Below are 13,283 nucleotides of genomic sequence, written 5' to 3' on the forward strand. Positions count from 1 at the left end.
CTGCATCAGTAGGCAGACTCTCAACCACTGCGCCACCAGGGAAGCTCAGCTCCCATCTTTATTGTGGCTTCTCTCAGTAGCCCGGAGGATCAGGGAGAGTTGAGATCATGGGGGACTCCACCTTCCTGCCCCCTTCCCTGAAATTCCTCTTACCGCCACTTTGGAAAGAATGGGGGATGCCTGGCCCAGTTCCTGGTGGGCAGCTGGGGGTTTTGAAAGGCTGCTGGGACCTGAACTGGAGGCTGTCTAGGACAAAGCCCCCTTGTCACCTGTGTGAGCCTGTGTCTGCTTTTAGAGGGTCTGAGGGAAGGGGAGACCTGGGCCATCTTACTCACTCCTGCCAGTGGCCTGCAGCTCTGAGCAGGGGAGCCTTAGCCAGCCCTGCTAGAGAAAGAAGGGAGGGGAGACCAGCAGTGGTTTGGCACAGGGTGTACTGCTGAGTGTACCCCAGCAGGGGGTGCCCTACCTGGGCTGAGATCTGGGAAGATAATCACCCAGGCACCGTGGGAATACAGCCCTGGGAGGTGGGCTCTGACTCTCGTGGTTCAGACACATGGAAGGTGGAGAGAAGGAAAGGGGTCCAGAGACAGACGGGAAAAGAAAACCAGGGAGAAGAGTGTGTTGGGTGGAGGTGATATGCTCTTGACTCTCCTTTGCCCCTTGGCTGTCTCTGTGGTTTTCAGATTAACCAGATAAGTCATCTTATCCTTAAGCCTCAGGGGCTCTACTCTGGAATGGCATCACTAGTTTCTTCTTTGGGCTCGTGGGCATCTGAAGCAATAGCATTTCTGATTCATTCCGCCGACAGATCTATCGGGCCAGTCCCTGTGCTGATGGAGCGTCCAGTGGTGTGAAGTCAAACTCCTGTGCATCCTCCAAGGCTCAGTTCCAATAGGCCTGCTCTGATTTCCCAGGAGGAAGTGGCTGCCAGGCCTCTTGTCTCAGAAGATTTTTACCACTTGTTTGTTACACCACTCCCCATCTGCCTGCCCCTAAACTCTTCCCAAAGAGAGTCCGGGCTCTGTCAGTTCCTACCCACAGTGTTTTATATGTTTGTGCTGGTTTGTGATTAGAAATTCCACTCTGCCCCGGCTGGGTTGAGTAGCTGGGGCTTGCAAACCTCCCAGTTTAGCTCTTTCACAGCCTGGAATGAGCTGTGTGCATGTGGGAGCCTTTTTTTTTTTCCCAGCTGTAAGAATGTGGACGATCATCTAGTGATAGAGAAAGTGACAAGGCAGACCTCTAAAAAACTTCACAATATAGAGAACAGACAACATGTGGGAGTCTTTTATTTTTTTAATTTAATTTTTATTTTATTTTGGGAATATAGTTGATTTACAAAGTTGTGTTAGTTTCAGGTGTATGGCAAAGTGATTCAGCTATACATATACATATATCCATTCTTTTTCAGATTTTTTTCTATTATAGGTTATTACAGAATATTGAGTAGAGTTCTGTGTACTATACAGTAAGTCCTTGTTGATTATCTATTTTGTATATAGTAATGTGTATATGTTAATCCCAAACTCCTAATTTATCATGTGGGAGTCTTTTTTTTTTTTTTTTTTGTGGTATGCGGGCCTCTCACTGCTGTGGCCTCTCCCATTGCGGAGCACAGGCTCAGCGGCCATGGCTCACGGACCCAGATGCTCCGCGGCATGTGGGATCTTCCCGGACCGGGGCACGAACCCGCGTCCCCTGCGTCAGCAGGCGGACTCTCAACCACTGCGCCACCAGGGAAGCCCCCATGTGGGAGTCTTTTAAATCAAGTGTTTGTAACTGTTGGTGACAGGAGGGTAGCAAAACAGACTGGTGCGTCCACTTTGCTTCTTAGAGAGATTTGTTTTCCAAAGGCCATGTTTCCCACCCTGGGCCTAGCTGGAGGGGCAGCTTGGGAAAGACTTCCACAAGTCTCTCCCCAGATCTGCCTAGACAGCCACAGAAAAGCTTGAGGGAGGTGGAGAGCACTGTTATTAGAGAGGTCATAATAAAGGTGATGTAAATAAAGAAGGAATAGATCATGCTTTTGGGCAGGAAGTCCTGATAAAGATGTCAGTTCTCCCCGAAGGGATCTATAGATTCAATGCGGTTCTAGTTAAACCTTAGCAGGTTTTTTCATGGAACTTGATACAATGATTCTAAAATATCTACACAAGAGTCAAGGTCTAAGAGTATCCAGGACACTTCGGAAGAAGACAGGAAGGAGGGATGTGGCCTAGCAGATGCCATGGTGTGTTATAAAACTGTATCACTACACTAGGGAGGTTCGTTTCGGGACCGAGTGACCCATGGGAGAGTCAGTGTGTGACAGCAGAGTCGTAGCACATCAGCGAGGACAGGAGGACCGGTTAATATGTGGTGCTTCTTACGTTCCAAACGAAAGCAGACTGTCAGCGGATGTCATGGACCAAGTGTTGCAGTTAACCAAGTTCTCTGCATTGATGTCCAGGTTTTTAAAAAGAAAGAAGTCCAGGGTGAAGGCAGAGTTGACAGCAGAATATCAGTGACAAAGACCAGAGGCTGGCTTTTTTGCTGGCGTAAGAGGCAGTCTCTGCTGTTTCCTCCAGGGCTGGCTTTCCTTTGGGGTTGGGAGGAACCCCTTTCCTGAAGCACAGGCTGCCTGGACTTAGTGCTGGGGTCCAGGGCCCCAGAGCTTAGAATACTGCCCTGTAGTCCTAGAGGTGGGTCTGGCACCTTCCCAGGAGACAGAATAGGCCCTATATCAGTTTGGGTTGGGGATGCTGGATCTGGTGTGTCCTGCTTTCCTTAGGGGCAAGAAGGATGGGATAATAGGAACTGGGCTTTCTTGGGGAAAGTGGGAAAAGAGGTTGCTTTCTCCTGAATGAAGTCAGTGAGTATGAATTGAACTTCCTCTAGCTAGTGGCAGGATGGTTAGGGCACGTGACTCTTTAATAAGGGTGGTCTGTACTATCAGAAAGGAGCAAGGTGAGAATGGTAAGGGGCAGCGTCCAATGAGAGCTGCTCTGGAGCTGTGCTGTCCAATACGGTGGCCACCAGCTACACGTGATCAAATCTAAACTACTTTAAAGGAAGTAAAACTAAAAATTCAGCTCCCCAGGCACACAAGCCACATTTCAAGAGCTTACTAGCCACACATGGCTAGCGGCTACCGTATTAGACGTTACTGTCATCACAGAACATTCTCTTGGGAGCACTGCTCTGCTACTGGAACCTTTGTATTTTGCAGAGACATTTCAGACCAGTTATCTCCCAGATCTAAGTGAAAGGCCCATCTGGTAGCCTTAGTGGCAGGCCAGACAGGTTTTGCCCACACATCCTGGCTCTGCCTCTCATAAGTTCTGTGACACTTAGCCTCACTGAGACTGGTCTGTAAAATGTGATTGGCTGTTTCTTAGACATGTAAGGATGTGTGATGGTCAAGGGAGATCATGCTGGTATAGCACTTTGCAGGATGCTGGCACAGCATAGTCACTCTGTACACAGCAGCAGCTGAAAGGTGAGGGTCAAAGAGGCGAAGTGACATGGCCAAGGGCACTGAACTAATAAAGGAAGGTCCAGAATGCCAACTCCCATCTCTTATCCTGCCTCTACTGCTCCTTCCAGCCCTAATCTGTGCGTGAGAGAAGCTGATACAGAGTGTACTGAGGAGGAGGTGGCTGTCTGCAGGGTGGGCTCTGCCTAGGTCCAGGCAGGATCGTCCTGGGGCAGAAGAGCTGATGGATGTGAAGTCCGGGGTTTCTTGGCTGGATGCCGGGGACCCGCTAGCCCCATCTTATTTAAAATCTCTCTCAGGCCTTGGATTTTAGCTACTCCCCACCTCCTTTCAAGCTCAAAACTCAGAAAAGTGCTTTGTTTGGGCCACACAGAACCCTGGAGCCTTGAGTGACCCATGAGATGGTTTCAGAGTGAAACAGTTCTTGGGACCTTCCAGGAAACACTGGCTCCTCCAGGAAGCCCACCTTGATTTTCTGATGTTTCCTTTCTCCCCCTCAGTTTTGTTCAAATTCCCAGAGCCTTCCCCATGGGAGGGATTGCAGCATGCTTCCCGTAGACCTGAGGTTCTTCTTCTTTTTTCGTGACAGGAACATTTCAGTTAAAAGCTAATGAAAGTAAAGACCCCTGAATTCCATCCGTCAGGCCATAGAGATCATTTCTAGCCTCTTCATCTCCCCTCCTCCAGACTTAGCCCATTGTCTAGTCTTGGGACCCCTTGTGACCCCCAGGGTCTGGAACACAATAGGTGCCTGGCATATGCCTTTGTGGGTAAAAATAGGCCTTGCAGGTCCCCTCAAAGTGCAGACCTGCCCCAGCTGGGGGTAAGCCAGCTGGGACCAGATGCTTCCTGAAGGAGGGGACGACGCAGGTGCTGGAATGCCTCACATGGCCTCCTGCTTCCCAGCAGCTGCGTGAAGCTGGGCCTCAGCCTACAGAGGAAGAAGCCGGTTCCAGGCTGCAGGGCTCAGAGGGGACCTTTGGGCCTGGTTCACAATGGACGACAGGGCTCCCATGCAGCCTGTTGAAGATGCCATGTGGCTTGCAAAGTCTGGGGCTCTGGTCCTGGCCCGTGGGCTACCAGCAGCATGTTCTTTGCCTCTTTGGCCCCAAATGGGCATGGCCGTGTGCCCCTCATCCCCAGCCATGTTTAGCTGAAGCTGTCCTGCTTGACAAATGGGCCATTTACTTCCTGCGCTGGAGCTGGAGTGGCTGGCCCCCGAAGAGAGACTATAATTAGCAGAGAAGAGTGGATGGGATTGCACGCTAGCATCAACAGTTAATTTTATACTCACATGGAAACATAAACTGATGTCCTCGGAGATGTAAATATCATTTGGAAATCTTGAAGTGCCTGGGAGGGGTATGCCGGCCTCTCCCCGTGCCTACTGCCCCTGGAACCCTTGAATGAGGAGCCCAGATCAGCGTGTGCTGTGTGCGAAGCCGCCCTGGGGACTGCCTGCTGGCCGCTGGGAGGGCTGGACCAGGAGACACGAACCTGTGATAGCTCAGTACACAGTGGTGCGGGAGTCCAGAAGTTTGGGTCTGCGTTTGCCACAGTAGCTTTCCTATGGCTTTAGTGGTCTGGAAATGTTGCAAGGCTGACTAGCAAGGAAAATGTGATCTTTTGTAACAGGAGGGAGATCAGACCAAAGGAAGTTTTGTTTCCTCCCGGCAAGGCTGTTCTGGAGTGTCCGGGGAGCTTATAAAAATAGAAGAAGCCACTGACTGGCCTTTACAAAGAGGGCTGGGGTCAATTCTGCTCAGAATGGAGGCCAATGACAGCTTTGGTGTTTTGGAGATGGTTTACGGTACTTTAATCCAAAAGCATAGCCTCAAGCAGGAAGGAGGGAGGGGGACAGGCTAGGGCACTGGGAAGATGTCAGGGCCTGTGTCCATCCTGCCCAAGAAGAACTTTTTTTGTTTCACAACAGGAAACATAGAACTCTCAAAAGTATATGGAATCAATCCTGAAAATATTAAGATGTTATCTTGTTGGTTCAGTGACAACCTGAGAATCATACTTTCCACCAAGATAGAGGGTGAAGCCCCACCTCTGTTGCCCCCATGGCCTTGCATGTTGGCTGCACTCCTGCCTGGGCTCTGAAGATGTCACCTCTTTGTGGGGTTCTTCTTTAACCGTCATCCCCAGGGTGAAGGGGTGGAAGGATCCCCGGGGTGGAAGGATCTCTGGGCTCTGTGTCTGGTTCAGGGTTAGGGTTGAGTGAGTGATTTCTTGTAATTGCACTAATTCGGAAGGGGAGGATTTGGCTCTCTAAAGCCGCTTGCCCTTGTTCTCAGAGGACCCGCAGGGCTTAGGCCAACCTTGAACAATGATTTCACCATGTTCTGGGGTTTGGAGCATGAACTGACCAAATAACTCTGGTTAATCTTTCCCTATCAAAGGTAGGTTTTATTTCCTGTGGTCCCCATATTCCTATAGAGGGCTGTGTGTGTGTGTGTGTGTGTGTGTGTGTGTGTGTGTGTGTGTGTATCCTGTCTTATAAATTAAAAAATTTACCCAACTGGGTCATTTGGATGACATCATTTCACTCACAGTTTTCCTGATATGGCCAACTTGTTAATAAGTGGCTCATGGCCAAGTTTGTCAATGCCTTTCGCACCTATTGGCCCATGTGTGTTGGGAAGGCATTCCTTTTAGACCAGGGGAGTGGGTCTCAGTAGTCCCAGATTATCCTTTCAAACTAAGGGGAATGGCACTTAGAAATACAGCAGAACCCTGGACCCGAGGGAGATGGCTTCCCAGTAATCCCGTTACCCGGTGTTTCTAAGTAAGGTTGGTCTGTTTGACTTTCGGCATCCCCGCCACTTGTCAAAGCTTAGGAGAAGCAGGCACTTCCCTTTACCCAGGACAGTCTTGGCGCTCTTTAGAAGGCAGTCAAGGGGATCTACTTTGACGGCACATTGTAGCCAATTTAAGGCGGGGGTAGACCAGGAGTAACTTGAGGAGTTCCAGATGTTGACTCTAGGGTAGCTGTGCTCATGGCACATCTGGCCCACATCTTGTCTGTATTATCCCTCATTTCCTTTACTCAGACCTTTGCTGACAGCACCATGGCTTCCAGCTCCTCTCCCACACTGCCTTCTGCTCTGTGAAGTCCAGGGTATCTGCTCTCGGGAATGTGTGACCCGGAAAGCCAGAATCCTTGGACGGGAAGGAGGCTGGGTAGACAGCGGCAGACTCAAACCCAAGGGGGTCTCTTGGGAAGCCTGGCTTGCATCCATTCGACAGACATTGATTGTAAATGCCTGTTGTACTTCCTAAATGTCAGGGCTGTTGTGGGTGCTGACGATGTCCGAAATGGTCGAAAATCCCTCCTAGCATGGAGCTTATGTTCTTGTGGGCAAGACAAACAATTAAAAAATAGAGCAAAAAATGTAGTATGTTAAGTACTTGCAATTACAAAGGAAAAACATAAAACAGGAAAATGGGATCGGGAGTTTCAAGGAGAGGGATTTTCTACATTTAAACAAGATGACCCCAAAGGCCTCACTGAGCAGGAAACGATTGAGCAAAGACGGAAAGGAGGTGAGGGAGGGAGCCATAGAGCCGTATGGAGATCAGGAGGAAGAGCATTCCAGGGAGTGGGAACAGCCTGTGCAAAGGCCCTGGGGTGGCACACTTCGTGTGTTTGACCAGCAGTGAGGAGCCCCATGCAGTTAAAGCAGAGTGAGGAAGTGGGGGGAGTGAGAAGTGAGCTCAGACAGGCTGCGTAGGCTGTGATTAGGGTTGTGGCTTTTACTCTTGGCGCACAGAGTACCAGCCTGCCCTGATTAGGTTTCGCCTGTCACTCTGTTGTGGAGAACAGGCTGAAGGGGGCCAGTTAGAACACTATTGCGGGTCCCAGTGCAATGTGGCGGTGCAGCCACAGACTCATCTGAGGGTTCGGGGTGATGTCAGCTGATCAGTCTCCCGGAAGATTTGGTATGAGAGTTTTCAGGCTGAGAGCAAAAAAGGGGTCCCCCAAGGGCTTTTTTTTGCCTGTTTTTTTTCTGATGGGTTGTTACAGTGATCACCTTTCCACCCTTAGGAAAGTTGATGATGAAGAATTCACCGGCAAAGCCCTCCTGCTCCGACTTTCGGCCTTCCCGATAGTCTTTCTGAAGATAAATTCCATGTTTATGGTGCTGAGTGAAATGCCCATCTCCCTGAGCAGTTCTGAAATTTCCCTTGGTGACCTGCCTGTGTAATACGCATCCCAGGGGCCCCAGGCTTTCAGACTTAACAGTGTTTCCAGTTTCCTTATCTCACAAAAGCCTTGCAAAAACCTGTGGGGTGAGCAGGGCAGAAATGATAAACTTCAGCCATTTTTCAGATGAGAACACAGACTCATGTGGTCCAAGGCCTCTCCAATGCCCAGAGCTAGCAAGTGGCACAGCTGGGACTCGAACCCAGGTTCTCTGACCCTCTAGCCAGTGGATTTTCCCTGACTCACCAGTACCTTCTTCTAAAGCAGCATTTCCAATAGGGTCTGTGTCAGTTTGCTAGGGCTGCCATAACAAAGTGCCACAGACTGGGTGGCGTAAACAACAGAGATCTGTTGTCTTGCAGCTCTGGAGACCAGAAGTCCAAGACGAAGATGTGGGCAGAGTTGGTTTTCTCTGAGGCTTCTCTCTTTGGGTCTGTAGATGGCTGTCTTCTCCCTGTGTCTTCACATGGTCTTCTCTCTGTGTGTGTCTGTATCCTAATCTCCTCTTCTTCTAAGGACAACATTTGTATTCGATTAAGGCCTAGTCATAAGACCTCATTTTAACTTAATTACCTCCTTAAAGCCTCAATCTCCAAGTACAGTCCCATTCTGAGGTCCTGGGGGTTAGGGCTTCAGCATGTGACTTTGGGGGGACACAGTTGAGCCCATAACAGTTTCCCTCACATCCAGTCACCTGGGGTGAGCCCCTCTAACGGCAGACACCACAGCCCTCAGACGAGCCCTTTGTAGGAAAATCACGCGACTGCCAGTCCTTCTCCTCTCTCACTCCTTGCTTTCTTGCCGCAGCTGATCGGGGGCCTGGTCCTGTCAGTGGGGATCTATGCAGAGGTCGAGAGGCAGAAATACAAAACCCTGGAAAGTGCCTTTCTGGCCCCGGCCATCATCCTCATCCTCCTGGGGGTTGTCATGTTCATCGTGTCCTTCATCGGTGTGCTGGCTTCCCTTCGCGACAACCTGTGCCTTCTCCAAGCGGTGAGTCCGCCCCACGCACCCCTCAGCCACTGGTGGTGGTGGGGTCCTTGGCATCCCCAGGAGAGCTGGGGAGAGCACCCCTGGGCCCTTGGGCATCCCAGTTATTCAGTCCTTGCCTCAAACCGGCTCTTTTAGAGGGTTTCCTGGGTCAGCCTGTCTGTGCACGTTGGCCCAAGAGTGCCCAGCCTCCTCCACTTCTGCGTAGAAAGGCTGATTTGAATACTGTTCTTCTTACTTAAACCCTGTGTTGGTCTGGACTGTCGGTTGGAGGTGGGAGAAAGCACACTCAAATGAGAGCAAGCAAAACCAAGAAAAGTTGTTGGTGGTGAGTCAGTAGCTCATGTAACCAGCAAGCCCACACTGGGTCCGGGGGTACAGACGGTGCCCTCAGGCTCTCTCTCTCGCCACCTCCCAGCTGGACGCCCGATGCTGTTCTCAGGCTCTCTTTGCAGTGGTGGCCAGCAGCCTCAGGCCAACAGTCCTTATGGTTCTTGATTCCGGGGAATCTTTCCTGGTAACTCTGGCCAAGGTCCTAGGACTCTGATGGGCCTGCTTGGCCAAGTGCCTGCCCTGGGGTCAGGGGAGGTCAACTCCCCTACCCCACTTACTGGCAGGAGATGGATGGCTCCCCAGAGTGTGGGGTGCCGGGTAGGAGGATCTGTTTTCTCTGCAACCACATGTGTGTTTGACCTCATTGTCCCCCTCACACGGGAAGCCCCTAAAAGCCCCTATGAGGATAGTCTCGGTGCTGCCTGAGCCTGGAAGTTATTGACATCAGTTTGGACAATGCCCGTTTCTGTGATAAAGGGGGGTGTATCCTCTAAGCCTCAGGCATCCCCTCACCCACCCTGGGGGTCTGGGAAGCCACTGTGGAGAGCCTCTGCAGGCAGAGCTGGAAATGCTGCACAGCCTGTCCCCTCTGGGTCAGCCAGAGCGAGGACCAGCTCTGCTTGTGGTGGGGGGTGGGTGGAGGGGATTGTGTTTCTCCACCTAGACCCTGCTGAGGACCCCTGGGACAAACCTCGATAACAGTCTGGCTGGGACAGCTGAGTCCCTTTTCCTGACCACTAGCTCCAGCGACAGGCTTTCCCGGGAATGTGTGTCCACATCCTGTGTCCTCACAGGAGGAAGGGGCGAAAGGCCCAGGAGCTGCTAAGAGCTCCGACAGAGATGATTCTCTTTATTGCGCTTGAGCTCGGCACAGATGGCACTTCCGCTTCCCCTCTAGGTGAATCTCTGAATTTTGTTTTCCAGTTTATGTACATCCTTGGGATTTGCCTCATAATCGAGCTCGTTGGTGGCGTGGTGGCCCTGATCTTCCGGAACCAGGTGGGCCTCTGGCGCAGTTATCAGCCATGTGTATGCTAGTCATGCACTGTGTATGCGCCCAGGGCTGCAAACTGGGGGTGCAGCAGAGAGCTGGGCAGATAATCCCTCGTGGAACATCCACTGGGCTGGGGCGATGGGCACTGAACAGGTAAACCGGAGAACAAGAAAACAAAACAGGCTGGTAACAGAGTGCCTGGGGTGGAGGTGGGGAGGATGCTGCTGAAAAGGAGCCAACCAGCTAAGGCTCAGAGGGAACAGAGGTCCAGGCGGAGGGAGCCACTGAGGCAGAAGGGAGCTTGGCGGGTTTGTGCACGGTGTGGAGGCCGCTTGGCTGAAACAGGTGAGTGATGGGGAGGGGGTAGAAGATGAAGATCTAGGGCAGATCAGGTAGGGCCTTGGATTTTTGTTTTAAAGGCAGTAGGAAGCCTTTGGAGAGTTTTATGCTGGGAAGTGATGTGATCTGATTCACATTTTACTTGCTGCTGAATGGAGAGTGGACAGTAGGGAGACCAGCTGGGTGGGCCTTAACCACAGGCATGTCTACACCCTTGGAATCCAGGGGTCTTCCTGTTTTGTGATGGAAGGGGAGATTCCCATCATATTGATGGAGTCATTGAGGCACAGAGAGGTTAAGAAGCCCTCCTAAGAGCACACAGGAAGATGGAGGCAGCTCAGGGATGCTTTCCAATCTTTTTTTCCGTTCTTTTTTTCTCCCCTGCCCTAGCTTTATGGGGAATAATTGACAAATAACGTTGTGATATATTTAAACTGTACAGTGTGATGATTTGAGATATGTATACATTGTGAAAGGATTACCACAATCAAGTTAATTAATACATCCATCACCTCAAATAGTTAACTTTTTTTTTTTTTTGGTGAGAATACTTAAGATCTGTTCCCTTTGCAAATTTCAAATGTATAATACAGTATTATTAACTATAGTCAGCATGCTGTACATTAGATCCTCAGAGCTTATTCATCTTATAACTGGAAGTTTGTACCATTGACCAACATCTCCGTATTTCGCCCACCTCCTATCCTCTGGCAACCACTTTTCTACTCGCTGGTTCTATGAGTTTGACTTTTTTTTTTTAGACTCCACATATAAGTGACTCCATATAGTGTTTGTCTTTCTCTGTCTGACTTATTTCACCTAGTATAACCCCCTCGAGGTTCACCCATGTTGTCACAAGTGGCAGGTTTTCCTTCTTTTTTATGGCTGAATAATATTCCATTATATATATATATATATATATATATATATATATATACACACACACACACACATATATACACATATATATATGCACACACACAATGGAGAATATACGTATATCTATATATCTACATAACTGTATCTCTCTCTATATCTCTCACATCTTTGTCCATTCATCTGGCAACAGACACGTTGTTTCCATATCTTGCCAATTGTGAATCATACTGCAATGAACATGAGAGTTCTTTTCCTGGCAGATAACTCTTTGAGATAGTAATTTCATTTCCTTTGGATATATACCTGCAAGTGGGATTGTACCACATATGGTAGTTCTATTTTTAATTTTTTGAGGAATCATCATACTGTTTTCCATAATGATTGTACCAATTTACACTCCCATCAACAGTGTACAAAGGTTCCCTTTTCTCCTCACCAACATTTGTCTCTCGTTTTTTGATAATAGACATTCCAACAGGAGTGAGATAACATCTCACTGTGGTTTCAGTTTGCGTTTCCCTGATGTTTAGTCATGTTGAGCATCTTTTCATATACCTGTTGGCCATTTGTATGTCTTCTCTGGAAAAATATCTATTCAGGTTCTCTGCCTGTTTTTTACTCAGATTACAGTTGACCCTTGAACAACATGGATTTGAAATGTGTATGTCCACTTATACACAGAGTTTTTTCAATAAATATAGTACCTGTATTTCATTTTACAGATCCTTAAATAACTAAGCGTGAGGAAAAGTTTATGTTCGGTTAGAGATTACAATATGTGGAGTCAAAAGAACTAGGGTTTGAGTCCTGACTCTATTTAAGCTGTTTTAGCTTCCTGCCCTTGGGTGAGTTATTTATCATTTCCTTTGCTTTTGAGGCAGAAATAGCAGTATGCAGATTTTCAACTGTGTTGGATGTTGGCATCCCTAATCCCTACAGTGTTCAAGGGTCAACTGTATTTGTTTTTTTTGCTATTCAGTTGTAAGGGTTCCTTGTATATTTTGGATATTAACCTCTTATCAGATATATGGTTTACAGATATTTTCATAGTTTGCCTTTTTACTTTTTTGATTATTTTGCCGTGAAGAAACTTTTTTGTTTGATGTAGTCCCACTTATTTATTTTTGCTATAGGCGACATTGCCTATAATGTTTGATGTCAGATCCAAAAAATCACTACTAAGACCAATGTCAAGGAGTTTTTCCCTATATTTTCTTCTAGGAGTTAGTTCTACAATTTCAGATCTTATATTTAAGTCTTTCATTCGTCTTGAGTTGATTTTTGTCTATGGTATAAGATAAGGGTCTAATTTCATTCTTTAGCACGTGGATTTCCAGTTTTCTCAACACCATTTATTAAAGAGATTGTCCTTTCCCTGTTGTATATTCTTGGCATCTTTGCTGGAAATCAGTTGACCATATATGTGTGGGTGTATTTCCAGGCTCTCTATTCTGTTCCATTGACCTGTGTGTCTATTTTTATGTCAACACCATACTGTTTTGGTAACTATAGCTTTGCAATATTGAAATCATGAAGAGTGATGCCTCCAGCTTTGTTCTTCTTGCTCAAGATTGCTTTGGCTATTGGGGTTTGTTGTGGTTCTATATGAATTTGAGGATTTTTTTTTCTATTTCTGTGAAAGATGCCATCTGAATTTTGATAGGGGATCACATTGAATCTGTAGATTGCCTTGTCCCACTGGTTGTCTTCCCAATCTAGTTTTGCTACCTGTTCCTCCCTTTTTCTCTTTTCTGCTTTTCAGACCATCTGCTCTGGGCTGGCAGTTCCAGGGTATTGGTTCATTTTTCAGCAGCCCTGAGGGGAGGGAGATGTTTATTCCATTTGCGAATGGGGATGCATTTTTGTGCAGTCAGCAGGGCTCCTGGCCAGCCCACAGCTTTCCAGAGTTATGAGTGCTTTACTGACTAAAGCCCAGGTCCAGGCCAGGGTTAGCAGCATCAGTGGTTTAATAAACAATCCCCTAAGTGAACAGCAGTTCTGGTTTCCCAGGTGCTTTCACAAAGGCGGTTGACTTATTTTCCAGTGCCGGGTAGGTCAACAGG

The 13,283-nt window shown here is 48.3% G+C and overlaps 1 protein-coding gene across 5 annotated transcripts in view; it reads left to right on the forward strand.

The window, feature by feature from the left end:
* TSPAN15 (tetraspanin 15) overlaps window positions 1-13,283 on the forward strand; it is a 49,405-nt gene that overhangs the window by 20,280 nt on the left and 15,842 nt on the right. For 4 of the 5 annotated variants that reach the window (XM_060126066.1, XM_060126065.1, XM_060126071.1 and 1 more), the window contains exons 2-3: window positions 8,493-8,678; window positions 9,933-10,007. In XM_060126066.1, coding sequence (XP_059982049.1) covers window positions 8,493-8,678; window positions 9,933-10,007 — 261 coding nt within the window. Of the gene's footprint in view, window positions 1-8,492; window positions 8,679-8,928; window positions 9,847-9,930; window positions 10,008-13,283 lie in introns of those variants that run through there. The other variant, XM_060126067.1, reaches the window with a different exon arrangement.

Source organism: Lagenorhynchus albirostris, chromosome 16, assembly GCF_949774975.1.
Source record: "Lagenorhynchus albirostris chromosome 16, mLagAlb1.1, whole genome shotgun sequence".
Lineage (NCBI taxonomy): Eukaryota > Metazoa > Chordata > Mammalia > Artiodactyla > Delphinidae > Lagenorhynchus > Lagenorhynchus albirostris.